Source organism: Malaclemys terrapin, chromosome 25 (genome assembly GCF_027887155.1).
Source record: "Malaclemys terrapin pileata isolate rMalTer1 chromosome 25, rMalTer1.hap1, whole genome shotgun sequence".
NCBI classification, from domain to species: domain Eukaryota; kingdom Metazoa; phylum Chordata; order Testudines; family Emydidae; genus Malaclemys; species Malaclemys terrapin.
Window position 1 is genome coordinate 15,323,497 of NC_071529.1, and position 16,297 is coordinate 15,339,793.

At 65.1% G+C, this 16,297-nt stretch overlaps 1 protein-coding gene across 3 annotated transcripts; it reads right to left on the minus strand.

The window, feature by feature from the left end:
- Positions 1-2,661: 2,661 nt before the first annotated feature.
- On the minus strand, positions 2,662-16,274 carry KAT2A (lysine acetyltransferase 2A). Of its 3 annotated transcripts, none has more exons than XM_054014588.1 (18): positions 16,056-16,274; positions 14,398-14,521; positions 14,036-14,181; positions 12,105-12,194; positions 11,018-11,199; positions 10,188-10,379; positions 9,568-9,674; positions 9,251-9,361; positions 8,299-8,435; positions 7,771-7,979; positions 7,242-7,368; positions 6,571-6,681; positions 6,299-6,442; positions 5,695-5,809; positions 5,024-5,060; positions 4,442-4,505; positions 3,989-4,073; positions 2,662-3,440 (listed from the first exon to the last, which is right to left on the minus strand). In XM_054014588.1, exons 1-18 carry the CDS (start codon positions 16,272-16,274, stop codon positions 3,247-3,249), a joined length of 2,394 nt encoding a protein of 797 aa, XP_053870563.1. In that variant the 3' UTR covers positions 2,662-3,246. The 3 variants fall into 3 exon arrangements, with proteins under 3 accessions (XP_053870563.1, XP_053870564.1, XP_053870565.1); XM_054014589.1 differs by lacking the exon at positions 16,056-16,274 and adding an exon at positions 15,093-15,108; XM_054014590.1 differs by lacking the exon at positions 16,056-16,274 and adding an exon at positions 14,666-14,674.
- Positions 16,275-16,297: the final 23 nt, after the last annotated feature.

Genomic DNA, 16,297 nt, shown 5'->3' on the forward strand with positions numbered 1-16,297 from the left:
GGCCAAGACTATAACAGGGTTCAAAAAGGAACTAGAGAAGTTCCTGGAGGACAGGTCCATCAATGGCTATTTGCCAGGCTGGGCAGGGATGGTGTCCCTAGCCTCTGTTTGCTAGAAGCTGGGAATGGGCGACAGGGGATGGATCACTTGATGATTCCCTGTTCTGTTCATCCCCTCTGGGGCAAGTGGCAGACAGGACGCTGGGCTAGATGGACCTTTGTCTGACCCAGTCTGGCCCTGAATCGCAAGGAAACAAGTAGTGGCAGTTTGGCTCCTGCCTCACCATTTCCCAGCCAGCCCCGTGCACCAGGCCCCTGTCTTAGCTCCCACTCAGGGCCACGCTCTCCACTGCTTCTCCCACCGTTCTCCCGGCATTCTGCTCTCTCGCACACAGCTGCAACCAACCAGCCCTGGCCCCCTGCCTCTGCAAACAGGCCTGGGGGAACCTCTCAGACCCCACCACTTAGCTCCAGCCTGTGGCCCAGTGACATGGGTGGTGGCCTCCTATTGTTTCCAGCTATCACTACATGTTGGGGTATTTAATTGCTCCTCTGATGTAGCCTGAATGAAGGATGCCTTGGCCCAGCCATATTAGCCCGGCTGCTGTTTAGCGGCACCCGCCAGCAGAGATCTCTGTGCACAGTCACCGGCCGTCACCTTCGTCCTTAGGCTGCTGCACTTAGCCGCTCACCACGCGCAGCGGCTGCGGGATGCAGTGGGCGGAGTTCAATTCCTAGCTCTGCTTTGGCCCTCACGTGTGACCTTGGCAAGTCCCATCCCCCCGACTCGGCTTGAGACTGGGAGCTCTGGGGCAGCACCTGGCACACCAGGGCCCTGAGCTCAGCTGGGGCCGGCCGCATGGTACAATAGATGGGCCCTAGGCTCTAGCTCCAGCTGCCAGGGGGAAGAGGGCATGGCATTGCTGTACCCTCATCCCTCTTGGGGAACAGCCAGCCGGGACTCGGGCTTCCACACGGCAGGCACTAACCCCACCCAGAGCGCAGCCACGGCTGGCCTCAGCTGGTGGTACCATTACCCCCACGCCCAGGCCTGCGTCCTAACCCCGACCAGCGCCACGCTGAACTCTGAGCCGCCCAGGGGCAGCAGGCACCATAGAGCACGTGGGGAGAGGGTTTGTTCCATGCCCTGGGCTCCCTGCTGAGTCAGTGCCAAGGGGGAGTTGCTCCCTGGCTGCGGGTGTGAGAAGGGATCACCTGGGAGGCTGCTTGCCCATCTCCAGGGCTGGCGCTCACTTCTTCCTGCTGCAGCTGGCCAGAGGTGGTGGCACTGCTGTTAGAGGAAGGGGTGACAGTCTGGCACACAGCAGCACCATGCTCATAACCAGGGGGGGCTACCCACCCACAATGCCTTGCTGCTGTGGGGCCCAGGACACCAGGAGACAGACAGGTGCTTCACTGGGGCCATGTACATTTATTTAAAAAAAATAAAAATAAAGGAAAATAAAAATGAAATGGGGAGATGGGAAGGGCCCATGGCAGCACACGAGGGACAGGCCAGTGCATGGGGGGGAATAAGGCAACAGTGACCAGTCTGGGGGCAGAGTGGGGGAACAGGACAGCAAAATGCTTCCGCGGCCTGCCTGTTCTTCCATCCGTTCCACTGCGGGGAGAAATCTTCGCTGCCTGCGTCTAGCGCCATCAGCCAGGAGCCAGAGAACGCCACGGGCCAGGAGCTGTAGAGGCTTGTACCACAGGGAGGTGCCGATGAGCCAGAGGGGGCCTGTCGCTCTGCCAGGACTCAGGGGCCCTCTGCCAGGGAGGGGAGGCAGAAGGCTGTGCCCCGAGGGGTTGTAGGACAGGTCAGTAACCCAGCTGTGCGGCAGGGAGAAGCAGCCCCCTAATCCCCTTGCCCAGGTGACTCCAGTCAGGCCCCCGAGGAAGGAGTAGGGAGGGGGCCTGGTTTAGCCGCTCACCACACTAACCGCTCTGTTCACCCCGGCACAACACAGGGCTCCAGCCTGGGACCCATTTCCCCTGAGCTGTCACCCCCTCCCCCTGCACTCCCTTTTGAAATGCCCCACCCAGGAGAACCCTGCCCTGCCCCAGGCCCTGCAGCCCAAGCCCCACTGAGATGTAGGCACCGCCCCATGGCGGGAAGAGGGGCACAGCAGTCCCGTCCCCCCCCAGCTCAGGATGGCAGCGCTATGAGCTGGAGCTAGGAAAACCCCTGGGACACAGAGCAGGGGGCAGACCCTGGTGCAGCACAGACGGCCCCCAACAGGAGTGACAGTGGAGGGGCTCATGCTAGCCAAATAGCTTGGCCCAGAGAGGCAGGGCTGGGGCAGGACTGACAGCCAGAGGGGACCATGCAGTGCCGGGGGCAGGAGAGGACAGAGGATGGGCCCCAGGCCGAGCTGTAGGGGGGGGGGGGGGGGGAGAGGAACGGCTGAGAGCTGATCCAGCCCCCTCCGATCATCTCCACCTAGCACAGCCTGCAGCCAAGAGCCTGACCCCAGGCACGGCCAGAGGGGGGCAGCTCCCTTCCCCGCAGTGCCCGGCCGGCAGAGGAGAACGCCGGCCCCCGTTTTACATTCACGCGGTGAGTGGCAGGGAGGGATGCGCCCTGTGGGCAGGAACAGGAGTGAAGGGAACACGGGGGGCTGCGGCAGGAGCAGTGGTCGTAGGGGAGATGCAGAGGGGCTGGGCCGCGGCCCATAAAGCAGAGACGGCCGTATGTGGAGCCCAGGGGCGTGGGGCAGCCTTGGCCAACGCCCGCATACAGCCCCGGGCCAGAGAGACACAGTGCAGCTCGCCTGGGGTGGAGCCTGTGTTGCCCAGCTGGAATTTCAAGCCCAGCAGGTCCATGCCCCAGCTGAACGCACTGCAGAGCCAAGGGCAACCTATGGCTGCCCGGGCTCCCACCTCCAGGGCGAGGCTCCGAGTTTGGGCGGAGACACCCCAGGCTGAGTGCCACCTGGACTGGGGCAGGGGGCCCCGGTGGCTAACGCAGCCCTGGCACCAAGGGGAGAGGCCAGGGGCGAGCCAGCATGTCCCAGGGGCCTCCCCTAGCAGCGGGAGGGGAGCTGGCCCCACACGCTGGCCGTTCAGCAGCTACCCGTGCCCCTCGCCCTGCCCCACCTGTCAGCAGCTGAGCCGGGCTCAGAGAAGCCCAAGAGCCCCTCCTGGGAGAGCGAGGCAGGACGCGATGCCTCGGCCGGGGGCTCCGGATACAAGGGGAGAGTGAGGCCAGGAGACGAGGCTGGAGCGCCAGGGCCCCCCCGAGCCCCTACTTGTCTATGAGCCCGGCCTCCTTGAGCTTGAAGTAGAAGAACTTCTCGAGGGTGTTGGCGCACTTGCAGTAGTCGCTGTCGGGTGGGTTGTACTCCCGGCAGTTGGTGATGATGCGCTGCAGGTCGGCGATGAAGAGCTTCTTGGTGACGTAGTAGCGATTCTTCAGACGCTCGGTCATGGTCTTCAGGTCTGCGGGAGGGGGGAGGGGGGGCAGTGATCAGCCCGCGGCTGGCTAGGTCCCCCCCACACCTCGGGTCCCAGCGCCCTCAGCGGGGAAATGGGGGTGCAGCAAGTCAGTGACGGAGCCAGGAACAGAACCCAGGAGTCCGGGCTCCCCACCTCTGCGCTGGCCACTAGAATCCCCTGTACCCCTGTGTGACGAACTGGGACTGTTCTTACTGTGGTCTGTGAATGCTGACCGGGGAGTGTGGCTAGGATAGTCTGCATTGGGGGACGGGAGACAGCCCGAAGGAGAATACCTGAGCATGTAACATGAGAACCCAGGAAGGGGTTAGAAGCCAGGTGACACCTTTGCCCGGGAAACTGAACAAAGGAGAGGGCAGAACCCAGCCCCCCTCCAGCCACTAGATTTCACTTCCTTCCCAGAGGCGAAATAGGACCCAGGAGTCCGGTCCCCCACTGCCAATGTATACGCCACACAGCCCATGCTCACCCCACTCCCCAGGGCGTGCGGCACTCCTGGTGCCGCGTGGGCCTCGGGCAGATCGGCCACCTACCAATGGGGAAGCGAATGATCTCATAGTAATCGGGGGCCTCCGACTTCTTCACGGGCTCCATGAAGGGCCAGGCGCTGGGGTGCGTCTGTGGGGGGCAAGGGGCAGTCAGAGACTCACACATAGGGGACAGCTTGGACTCCCCTCCCGCTGCACAGCCAGTCCCCCTTCCAGAACCAGGCCCGGGCGGTGCATGGCTCCTGGCCCCCACCCTGAGCACGGGGAGCTCAGACAGAGCGAGATGCCCTGGGCTCAGGGGCCACGGATCAGAACCAGCTGCTGGCCCCAGATACCCCATGGAGCTGGGAGAACCTTCCCAGAGCCCCCAGTTGGCGACCGGCTTGGGCCCAGAGGTGGAGGCTCTAATGGACCCATTGCAGCTCTCGCTACCCAGCGAGGTCTTGGCCTCCAGCGGCTCTCGGTGCCCAGAGGGAGCCGGCCCCCATGTCCCGTCACCTTGATTTGGGCCAGGAGGTTTTTCAAGGTGTTGTACAGCTGGTCTGGGTCCTTGAGCTCCTTCCTGCAGGAGAAAGGGTCAGATGAGGTCAGCACCCACCGCGTTTGTCCCCTCCCAGCACCTGTAGGTGAGCGGGCACCAAGCTCTGGTGGCTGGGCGAGCCCCTGGCCCTCCCTCCTGGGCAGCCTACTCTAGGGCACTCAGGACACGCTGCCTCCGTGCTGGGGGCAGCACCCTGCCAGGGACAGAGCCACACGAGGGATCCCTGGGGCAGCGTGACCAGCCCCAGACCACGTGTGTCATGGCTGCTCCCACACAGCTATGGCCCAGACGTCCCAAGGATGCTGCTGCCTCGAGATCTGGCAGCCTGGGGGACCCTGCTGGGATGCTGAGAATGGATTACAGCCACGTGCCATCCCTGCACTGTCTGCCAGGCCAGGGAGCCAGCAATCGCCCCTTTTGGCCTGGGCTGCTGACAGGGGTGGGATATCACACCTGTGCCGCTGCTCCCCCCGCACTCAGTACCCCGGTGAGCTCCCCGGGCCAGCGGCGACAGACGCAGGGCTGGAAACAGCACTTACCCTTTCTCCTTCCCCAGCGGCCGCCATCCCGTGTCTCCTGGAAGGCAGGAAGAGGCGTTGGCTCACATGCCATCCACCGAGTCCCAATCCCCTCCCCAAGCGCAGTCCCTGGGCAGCACTCTGTTTCCGCGACCCCCAAGCTGCTCAATCCAGCCCTCCAGAACCTGGCTGTGAGGGCCACGACCACCCCTCCGCTGCCCCCGGAACGCACTGCTCCACGGAGACGTGCCCGGAGCTGTACTAGTCCAGCACAGAGCTGAGGCTGGGATGCACAGATCAGAACCACTGCAGAGCCATTCGACCCCTCTGCTCTTTCCTGATGCGCCTGCTTTTGTTACTGCATTAAGGGCGGAGCCAGCCGCTGCCCAGCCTCACCCCCCAGTACAAGGGCACCGCTCCCTGGACGTCTCAGCCCGGACCCGGACCCTTCGGATGCTGCACGCCGCAGAGGATAGCGCAGTGGCACAGCCTGGCCACGAGGTGGCAGCAGCACTGCCCGCAGCGGAAACTATTCGCAAGGTGACACCGGCTGCCTACAGGTGTGGCGGTGGTGCAGCGCACAGGCGCTAGGGACGTAGCTACCGCCGCAGGGACAGGCTCTGGGGGGCAGGAGTAGCTGTCAGAGCCCTGCCCTGCTACCGGGGCGGCAGAGGTTTGTGGCCCAAACTTACTGATCCCAGGGATGCTCTCGACGGGGATCTGCCGCACGCCCTCCTTGAAGCAGGTCAGGCCCGGGTAGACCTTGCGGATCTGCGCCTGCTTCCTCTCGATCAGCTTCTTGATGATCTGCAGTGGGAACGGCAGAGGCTAGAAGCGAGCGGGGGAAGGCCCGGCGAGGGCAGAGTCTGGCTGGCCCAGGCCCGCTCCCCTCACTCTCAGGCCTTCGCGGGGGAGCCGGGCGCAGGGCCGTGCCTGCGGGCCCTGAAGGCTGCCTTGTGCCCAGGAGCAGGGAAGCAGTGCTTGCCCAAGGCAAGCCGGAGCCAGGCAGCAGCTCCAGGTGACTGGTTCGGGTCCGAACGGAGGCGGGTGCTGTGTCGCGGCCGGACGCTGGCCTGGAGGAACTGGACCAGGACTAGCACGCACATGGCAAAGCCGTGCTGGGAGCTGTGTGGGCCATGGAGACAGGGCCCAAGAGGGGCGCTCCCACGCCAGCAGCCTCCTGGGACAGCAGCGTTGCCCCTTTCCCTGCACTAGCGTCAAGGTGATACGGCAGCGCGGGCGGGGCTGGCGCAAGGAGCCAGGCTGAGCGGAGCTCCCCCCCCCCCCAGGAGATACCTCCTTCTGCTTCTTGATGATGTGCGAGAGCTCGGTGTAGGGGATGCGGGGGTTGAGCTCACACTCCATCAGCGTCGCCCCTTCGTAGTCCTTGATGTAGCCCAGGTAGCGGCCCTTGGGCACTTTGATGTCCTTGGAGAAGCCCTGGAAAGGAAGGAGGGTTGTGAGAGCGAGCGACACCACGTGGGGGGGGGGGGGGGGGGGGAGAGGAGGAAGCAGGCATTAGGACTCTCCCCCAGGTGGGCGGGGGCAGGCGGCGCCGGGAGACGGACCTGCTTCTTGAAGTAGCCGATGGCGTACTCGTCGGCGTAGGTCAGGAAGTAGAGGATGTTGTGCTTGATGTGATACTCCTTCAGGTGGTTCATCAGGTGCGTCCCGTACCCCTGGGAGGCAGACAGACAGACAGACGCCCGTCAGGCAGACGCCCCGGGGCAGGCAGGGCTCAGTCTCCCAGGGAGGGGTTGTGGGGAGATGCCCCAGGACGTGTTTGGGGAACAGACCCCAGCACAGCGATTGCTCGGCCGCAGGAACCGCCAGCGTTAAACACGGTCCCCGGCCCGGCCCTGGGGTAAAGCATCAACTCCTGCCTCCCTCACAGGTAGCGCAGCCTCAAAGCCTTGGCCTGTAACCTCCCCCTGCTATCTAGGCCTGGGCTCCCCCCCCAAACCTCTCTGCCAGCACCCCACAATCCCAACCCGCAGCCTCTGCTATCCCAGCCCTGTGTTCCCCCTGCTCTGCCGGTGCCCCTCACTCCCGACCCACAGCCCCCTGCTGTCCCAGCCCTGCCCCCCTCCCCCTGCTCTGCCAGGGCCCCTCACTCCTGACTCGCAGCCTCTGCTATCCCATCCCTAGGCTCCCCAATCCCGACCTGCAGCTCCCCGCTGCTCTCTCTCATTGCCTGCCCCCCCCCCCCCCCCCCGGCGAGCTGCAGTTTTGCCTTCACCTTCACTTGCTCGTTGGAGGTGACGGCGCAGAAGACGATCTCCGTGAAGCCCTGGGTGGGGAACATCCGGAAGCAGATGCCCCCGATCACCCGGCCGTCCTTGATCAGAGCCAGGGTCTTGTGTTTGCTGCCAGGAAAGGCACAGCCAGAGTCACACAGGGGGCTGGGGGGGCCCCCACTCAATGCACTAGCCTGCCCCCCACCCCCAGTGCGTCACTGCAGCAGTGGTGGGGGAGGGGGAGGAGTTTGCAGCTCAGGCAGGAACGGACCCGTCTGAGTTAATGTTATGGGGCTGGGGAGGGATCTGGGGGCCGGTGTCAGCCTGGCTCAGGGGTCCAGACCATTCCCACCCCCCCCACAGCTGCTGGGGTCACGCTGGGCCTGGGCTCTGGAGCAGCCAGGACGCAGGGACCGAACTGGGACCGCCACGGAGCCTGAGCCCGCCCCCCGCCCGAGCCCGGCTCCCCAGAGCAGCCCCCCCCGCCAGAGCCTGAGCCTGGCTCCACAGAGCAGCCCCCGCCCCACGTACGGGTCGAAGACTAGGCGGGTGATGTACTCCTTGGGCATGCGGGGCAGCTGGTGGGAGAAGACGTTCTGCAGCCCCACCAGCCACATCAGGATCCGCTTGTTGGATTTCTGCGAGAGCGCGTTGCCGATGACGTGGAACTCGATGATGCCGCGTCTCTCCTCCAGCCGCGCCGTCTCGTCCCGCGCTGCGTTGGCCGACAGCAGGCTGGTCTGGGGGCGGAGCAGGGGGTGTAAGGGACAAAGCCCTGCCCACTTACCCCCGCCCCCCCCCGGCCCACTGACGCCCAGCCAGGAGCCAGCCTAGGGGAATATTTAGAGGCCAAGCTGCCCAGGGCAAGCCTGAACCCTCCCACCCAGCATGGCGCTGGATTGCTCCTTGGCGGCTGCCAGTCCCGCCCCCTCCCTCACAACAGTCATGCCAGGCCCCAGCACGGGGTCAGAGCAGGCGCCAGCCGAGGTCTGGCACAGCCGCTCCTACGGTCGCCAGCAACCCTGGCCCAGCCCATCCCCGCCGCTCCCTGCCCCCTACCTCCGGGCCCAGCATGGCGGCCGGGTCCGTGATGGTCAGCATCACCTCGTTGACCAGTTCCATGGGGATGTCGCCCATGACCCGGATCCGCTTGGCATCCTCCAGCGTCAGGCTCTCGGGCAGCTTCCGCTTCTCGCCTGCTCGGGCAGCAGAGGATGGTCACGCTGGCAGGACCACAGGCCACTCGCTTCCCTGCATCTCCCGCCCCATGGAGCTCAGGACGCCGCCTCCCGCCGAGCCACAGGGCAAGGGAGTTGGCAGCCGGCGCACCCGAACCCTGCAGCAGCAGCCAGTGCGCGGCAGGGCTGGGGCCCACGGGAACCGGTGCTGCTGGGGCATGAGCACGGCTGGGAGGCCTTGCTGTCACCCCGCAGGGGCCAGGCCGACCGGGTGCTCCATGGCTTCCTGCGTGGCACTGCCGGCCAGGGAAGCGGGCACGGCATCCCCGTCCCGTCCCAGGCAGTCTAGGCTCGGGGGGCGGGTGACAGACGAGGATCTAAAGGTTGTTCTTTCATTTCCCCCCTTTGAGCTGAACGGCTTGTGGCTGACAGGTGCCAGGGTTACAGGGAACAGCGGGCGCAGGCTGATCCCAAGCTGGCTCACGACGATCCACTCGGGCATCCACATGTATCGCGAGGGCAGAACCTGTCTGCTCACGGCAGCGCCCCTCTCCCGCCCCCCACAGACCCGTCCCCCGAGCTCCCTCCCCCAGCCCACACTTGAGACCCGAGCAACCCCATGGACTCTCAAGGGTTAACCGCGGATCACCCTGGGCTGGCAGTGCTTTGCCCCTTTGGCTCCAGGGGAGGTGGTGCTGGCCAGAGGCTGACCCCTCAGGCACTAGCCCCCAGCCAGTCCCAGAGGCGTTGGGGCCATAAAGGTTTGTGCCGCCCAGCAGGGCCCCAGGGCCGTCTCAGCCCCTCTGCGCACCCACAGCTGGGGCTGGCATTACCTGGCACGGGCTCGGCCGTGCTGGCGTCCAGGCTCATGGAGGACAAAGAGCTGCTGCCGAGTTTCTTGCTGAACATCGGGGTGCTGGGCACAGCCACGGTGCTGACGGCTGCTGGGAACGAGAACGGAACCTTTCACTAGCCGAACCCGCTCGCCCACAGCCTCCCGCCCCGGGGTCGGTGCCCACGTGGCCCTGGACAGGACGCGTTTGCACTGGCCCTCTGCAGCCCAGACCACCGGGCCGTGCCAAGCCAAGCCCCCGCTTGCAACGGAGCTCAATTGCTCCCGGGGCGCTCGAGCATTTTCCCAGCCAAGTACCTGGGCGTGGGACCAGCTGGGCGCCTTCCGTGGCCGGCATGGTGAAATCAGATTCCCAGATGGGCGAGTTCTCCCCGTAGATCTCCTCTTCCAGCATCGACAGAAACCTGGGCAGGACGGGCGACAGGGCAGGTTAGCCAGCAGCAGGCAGGCTAGTGTCACGGCCGCATTAGAGCTGCCAACCATGAGCAGCATTGGGGGGGGGCCCACACGTGGCAACCCAGATTAACGGGCAGGTACCCCATGGGGAGGAGTCTCACCCAGTGAGCAGGGCCCGGGGACCTGGCACGCAGAGACCAGACATGACCCACCCATCACAGCCACCTCTGGGTTCGCCAGGGCCAGCGAGAATGCAGCTAACCCCTGCCAGCCCCACGCCCCGGGAGCCAGCCCCACGCCCCGGGAGCCAGCCCCACGCCCCGGGAGCCAGCCCCACGCCCCGGGAGCCAGCCCCACGCCCCGGGAGCCAGCCCCACGCCCCGGGAGCCAGCCCCACGCCCCGGGAGCCAGCCCCACGCCCCGGGAGCCAGCCCCACGCCCCGGGAGCCAGCCCCACGCCCCGGGAGCCAGCCCCACGCCCCGGGAGCCAGCCCCACGCCCCGGGAGCCAGCCCCACCTACTTGGGGAAATGGGTGAGGATGAGCGTCCGCTTCTCCGGCACCAGCTTGTCCTTCTCCACCCGGAACTTCTCCAGCAGCTGCCGGCGGGTGACGGTGAAAATGGACTTGAGCAGGCTGCGCCCGAAGACGTGGGTGGTCTCGTAGCGGGGGAGGCTGTCGCAGCTCTGGGGCACGTGGCAGTAACACAGCCAGCTGGGGGAGAAAGCGGGCACACTCCCAGGGACCTGGACGCCGGTACCAGCGCCCCCAAGGGGCTGGCGTTATGACTGGGGTTGCAGCCACGGGCTGGGGTGCAAAGCACAGCAGCTGCATCTTGTCGGGAATGGAGGGGCAATGGGGGCAGAGAGGCAGCGGCTGGGGTAGTCGAGATAGGGGACCTTTCCCAGCGGAGTGCGGAGCACAGAGACGCCGTCTCTCCAAGCCGGCCGGGGCAAGGCACGCTGGCTTCATGGCACTGAACCATCACGAGTACCCACAAGCCCACCCGCCGGCCCGGCCCAGGTGCAAGCTGTGCGCCATACTGAGCCGCGGGGGGCAGAGCCAGCTGCTGGCAGCACTCCGGGGACACGGCAGGTGCTGTGCTTACGAGCGGCCGGCTCAGGGTCGCCGGGAATACAGCAGGGAGTGCGGTGAGGGAGATCAGGACCAGCACGTGGCAGCTCAGGAGAGGAGGGAGAGACCAGATCCCCCCCACTGGGGATGTGAAGTGAGGGGAGCCGTGGTCAGAGCTCCCCCAGACTTGGGGGCGGGGCACAAGCTAAAGCCCCGTTAGCAAAGCATGCAACGAACGGTCGACAGGGTCTGCCCCGGCCCCTCTCCCCAGCGCTCACCGGGTGTAGTTGACTTTGTAGGTGGCCACGTCGTCGTTCTGCGAGCGCTGCCGGAACTGGGAGGGCGTCTCCAGCTTCCAGTAGTTGAGGCAGAGCAGGAACATCTTGGAGAGCTCGTACATGGTCTGCCGCTCCTTGGGGGGCAGGTGGCTGAACTTGTACTGGACGAAGTTGAAGACTCCCTGTGGGGGCAGGGTGCCGGCGGAGCATCAGGGGCTTTGTCACACAGCAGCCGACGCAGGGCTGGCTCTGCGCATGAACACGGGGCGAGGGGGGAGCTGCACGAGGCGAGGTTAACGCAGCTGAGGAGTTGCAGGAGGTATGGGATGGAGCAGCCGAGACCCGCGTTCAGTTATGGATCGGGTGTAGCGGGACGAGTATTCCCAGGTGATTTATCAACACTACGAGATCATCACTGACCGGTTTGGTCAACCGGCGAGACCCAGGGCTGGGACCAAGGGGCGGTGGCAGAGCCCAGACCGGAATACTGGGAGCGCAGGAGGCTCTCCAAGGGCTGCAGCTCGGAGATGCACTGGCCCAAGCCTGGAGACGCGACACTGGACAAGACAGAGCCTGGTCTGACCCCGCCTGGCAATTCCTGACCTGTCCCTCAAACTTTACCAGAGCCCTCCCCGCCCCTGCCCTCCGACTTACGAAGATCTCCCACTTCAGGGTGAGGGCAGGAGACCAGTCACCTCCACGAGAAACAAACGCGCCCAGCACTGGCCCCCGGGGATGGATTTCCTCGGACCAGCGCTAACACGCGGCTTGGTTTGCTACCGAGGCACCCAGATGTACAGTGACGCGTCCGTGTCAGACCCTGGGTGGATAACAAGTCAGCCAGTTGCAGGGAACGTCTCCGAGTTACACAAGGATTATTCGGGCAGGGGGAAGAGACACCAGGAAGCTAAAAGCCACACGGTCAGGCTTGAAAGAGGGTCATTGGAAGACACCAGCACCTCTCCCCCCCGCTGGGGGCGTCCAGGCAGACACGTTAGCTCGGGGCCAGCTGCGTGTTACAGCAGAGGGCGTACCAGTCTTTGGGTCACCGTGACAATGGACGGCTGCTACAGAGCGCTGGCGTTACCTGCTCGATGTTCGGCTTCTCGAAGGGGGGGCTGCCAAGGGACCCCTCTACAACAGGACGGTTCATCTGCAGGATGCATTTCCTCAGCAGCTGGGGAGACAAGGGGATGTGTCACACCAGAGACTGGGGTGAGGCGAGGCTTACAGCAACCACCGAAAGCTGTGACCATTACAAGCTGGGCCAGGAGCAGCCGGCCAGATCCACGGCTGGCTTAAACGATGCCACGCTGGTGCCTTTAATGGGCTGTGTTGATTTGCACCACCTGGGAATCCGCTCACTCCTTCCCTGGAAGTGTATCTCCCAGGGGATTCAGCTCGGGACGGGGGTGGCAGGGACAACATCTGGTTTCCAGCAAAGCTTCTGCTTTTAAGCCAGTCTTGCAGTTGGGCTGCCTGAGGTGGGTTGCCAGACATACAATAAATCACCAGCGCTCAGCCTTTCCAGACAATGGAACCCCTTTCAGGAGGGGTGTGTGCCCCAAGTTACAGCTCACTGAATCATAGAATCTCAGGGTTGGAAGGGACCTCAGGAGGTATCTAATCCAACCCCCTGCTCAAAGCAGGACCAATTCCCAACTAAATCATCCCAGCCAGGGCTTTGTCAAGCCTGACCTTAAAAACCTCTAAGGATGGAGATTCCACCACCTCCCTAGGGAGCCCAGTCCAGTGCTTCACCACCCTCCTAGTGAAATAGTGTTTCCTAATATCCAACCTAAACCTCCCCCACTGCAACTTGAGACCTCACTTAAAAACTACTCGCTTACAAAAATCAGACATAAAAACACAAAAGCGTCACAGTACACTACTACAGCCCAATGGCTGATGTTCTCATTTTACCATACAATTATAAAATAAAGCAATTGAAATATAAATATTGTGCTTACGTTTTAGTATATAATATCTAGAGCCGTATAAAGAGTCACTGTATGACGTGTTACTTTGTACCAATTTCACTAGTGTTTTTTTGCGTAGTGTTTTCGCTAGTGTTTTTTTGTAAAACATGGCAAATATCTAGGTAAATTGATGGACCCCCCAGGAAGATCTCTGCGTACCCCTGGGGTACGTACCCCTGGCTGAGAACCACTGTAATAAGTCAGCAGCTCACTGGGCTTAGAGCCCTATGTGAGCACGTTATTCCCAGGCCTAACGGAGACCACACACAGACTCTCCCCCGCGTCTCATGTAATCCATCCGCTGTCCTTCCCACGTCCCGCCAGCCGCACCTTGGGCCTGGTGAATAGTTCACAGCACCAATAAAGGAGCAGAGATCAGCTGTGACTCCAGGAATTTTAGGCAAGACGCAGGTTAGGAGAGGAGTGGCTCTTGCAATCTCGTATGACGAGGAACTAGCATTCCTCGCTCAAGAAGAGGGATACTGGGGGCTTCTGAGCCCACCAGAACACATTGCCATGAAGATGTCAGGAATTCAGAGTTCCATCCCTTGCCAGGCAGGATACAAAGCAACGGGATAGTTACTCTAGGTCCTACACAAATCAGATGCATTCTCAGTGGATAACACGTGCTGTTGTACATGTGCAGACTGTTTCCAGGAAGGGAACAAACTCTCCATTTATCGAAGGTGGAATAACGAGCTCTCCCTCCAGAAAGGCGCAGCCCTGAGGCCAAGGGGACGCCTGCCTTGCGGACAGCCTGGTGACATATCACGGAGAAGGACTGTGAACACTTCTGGGACAGAAACAAAGAGGGATGCCCATGGAACAAAGAGGATTCCCTGCCCCAGAGCTGACTTCAACCAAATGTGCCCTGGAAAGTAACTGCCCGGACCAGCAACTGGACCAGAGGCAGGCAGAGATGTGCCAGATTTTAGGCTGGGAACTGGACGCCTTCGCTGCGTATCGTAACGCCCTAACGGCTACACGGAGGAGCCTTGCGGCTCGAAGGCAGAGCAAAGCCGCTGCTCCCCCACCATACCTTGAACAGGTAGAAGTACACTTGCTTGGTGTCCGTGTCCTCCTCTTTGTGGACCGACATAAAGAGATTTTCCACGTCCACCACCATTCCCAGCAGCCGGTTGATCTCCTCTTCCGAGACGTTCTCCAGGTGGGACACGTGGTCAGCTGGACGGGGGAGCAGCGAAGAAGACGGACAGGCTTAGGTGGTGACACCCTGGGATCACCCAGCGGGGTGCATTGCCCGGGAGCCACGGAGGCATACACAGCACTAAATGCAGCCCCGGCCCGTTCTGCCAGCCCCACCAGAGCAGAGCCCGACGCTCTCCCAGCCCGTGCCCACCCTGGGTCCCTGCACCGGGGGGAGGCGCTGCCAGGCCTTACCCAGAGCATGTCCGCAGCTCCGGCACAGCTCGCTCAGGTTGGTCACGGGCTGCTGCAGGTCCATGCGGGGGGCCGTGGGCGGGTTGGGGTTCTTCCAGCCGTTGCACTTGCAGGCATCGTTGGCCTAAGCCAGGGACAGGCCAGGCAATTGGTGCAGGGTCCTGGGGCAGCAGGGCCCTTCCCTTCCCAATTCCCTGCGACCCCGGAGGGGTGGAACAGCCAGGGAACCCCGCCCCTTGCAGGCCAAGAACCGCCCCCGCCCACACACCTTGCAGGCCGAGAAACCCCCCCAGACACCCCCCCGCCCCTCGCAGGCCAAGAACACCCCCCGGATCCCCCACCGCACCTTGCAGGCTGAGAAAAAAAACCCGGGCCCCTGGACCTTGCAAGCCGAGAACACCCCCCACACACATCCTGCAGGTTGAGAACCCCCCGCCGACCCTCCCCACACCATGCACCCCCCCCGCACCTTGCAGGCCGAGACCCCCCCCCGGGCCCCCCCGCACCTTGCAGGCCGAGACCCCCCCCCGGGCCCCCCCGCACCTTGCAGGCCGAGACCCCCCCCCCCCGCACCTTGCAGGCCGAGACCCCCCCCCCCGCACCTTGCAGGCCGAGACCCCCCCCCGGATCCCCCCCCGCACCTTGCAGGCCGAGACCCCCCCCCGCACCTTGCAGGCCGAGACCCCCCCCCGCACCTTGCAGGCCGAGAACACCCCCCCCCCGGGCCCCCCCGCACCTTGCAGGCCGAGAACACCCCCCCCCCGGGCCCCCCCGCACCTTGCAGGCCGAGACCCCCCCCCCGCACCTTGCAGGCCGAGACCCCCCGCACCTTGCAGGCCGAGACCCCCCCCGGGCCCCCCCGCACCTTGCAGGCCGAGACCCCCCCCCCGCACCTTGCAGGCCGAGACCCCCCCCGGGCCCCCCCGCACCTTGCAGGCCGAGACCACCCCCCCCCCGGGCCCCCCCGCACCTTGCAGGCCGAGACCACCCCCCCCCCGGGCCCCCCCGCACCTTGCAGGCCGAGACCCCCCCCCCGCACCTTGCAGGCCGAGACCCCCCCCCCGCACCTTGCAGGCCGAGACCCCCCCCCCGCACCTTGCAGGCCGAGACCCCCCCCCCCCCCCGCACCTTGCAGGCCGAGACCCCCCCCGGGCCCCCCCGCACCTTGCAGGCCGAGACCCCCCCCGGGCCCCCCCGCACCCTGCAGGCCGAGACCCCCCCCGGGCCCCCCCGCACCCTGCAGGCCGAGACCCCCCCCGGGCCCCCCCGCACCTTGCAGGCCGAGACCCCCCCCCCGGACCCCCCCGCACCTTGCAGGCCGAGACCCCCCCCCCCCCCGCACCTTGCAGGCCGAGACCCCCCCCGGGCCCCCCCGCACCCTGCAGGCCGAGACCCCCCCCCGGGCCCCCCCGCACCTTGCAGGCCGAGACCCCCCCCCGGGCCCCCCCGCACCTTGCAGGCCGAGACCCCCCCCCGGGCCCCCCCGCACCCTGCAGGCCGAGACCCCCCCCGGGCCCCCCCCGCACCCTGCAGGCCGAGACCCCCCCCGGGCCCCCCCGCACCTTGCAGGCCGAGACCCCCCCCCCGCACCTTGCAGGCCGAGAACACCCCCCCCCCGGGCCCCCCCGCACCTTGCAGGCCGAGACCCCCCCCCGCACCTTGCAGGCCGAGAACACCCCCAGCTTCTCCAGCTTCTTGGCCCGCGGGAAGCCCCGCACCTGGGCCTTGCGCTGACTCGCGCGCTGCTGCTGGCTCAGCCCGGGCCGGGCCGGGTCGCTGGAGCCGGCGGCGCCCCCCGCGGGGCCCGGCCCAGACCCGGGAGCGGCCGGCGGGGGCGGCGGAGTCCGGCCGGGCTGCGAGGCCTCCGGCTCCGCCATGCCGGGACCGCGGCGTGCGCGCC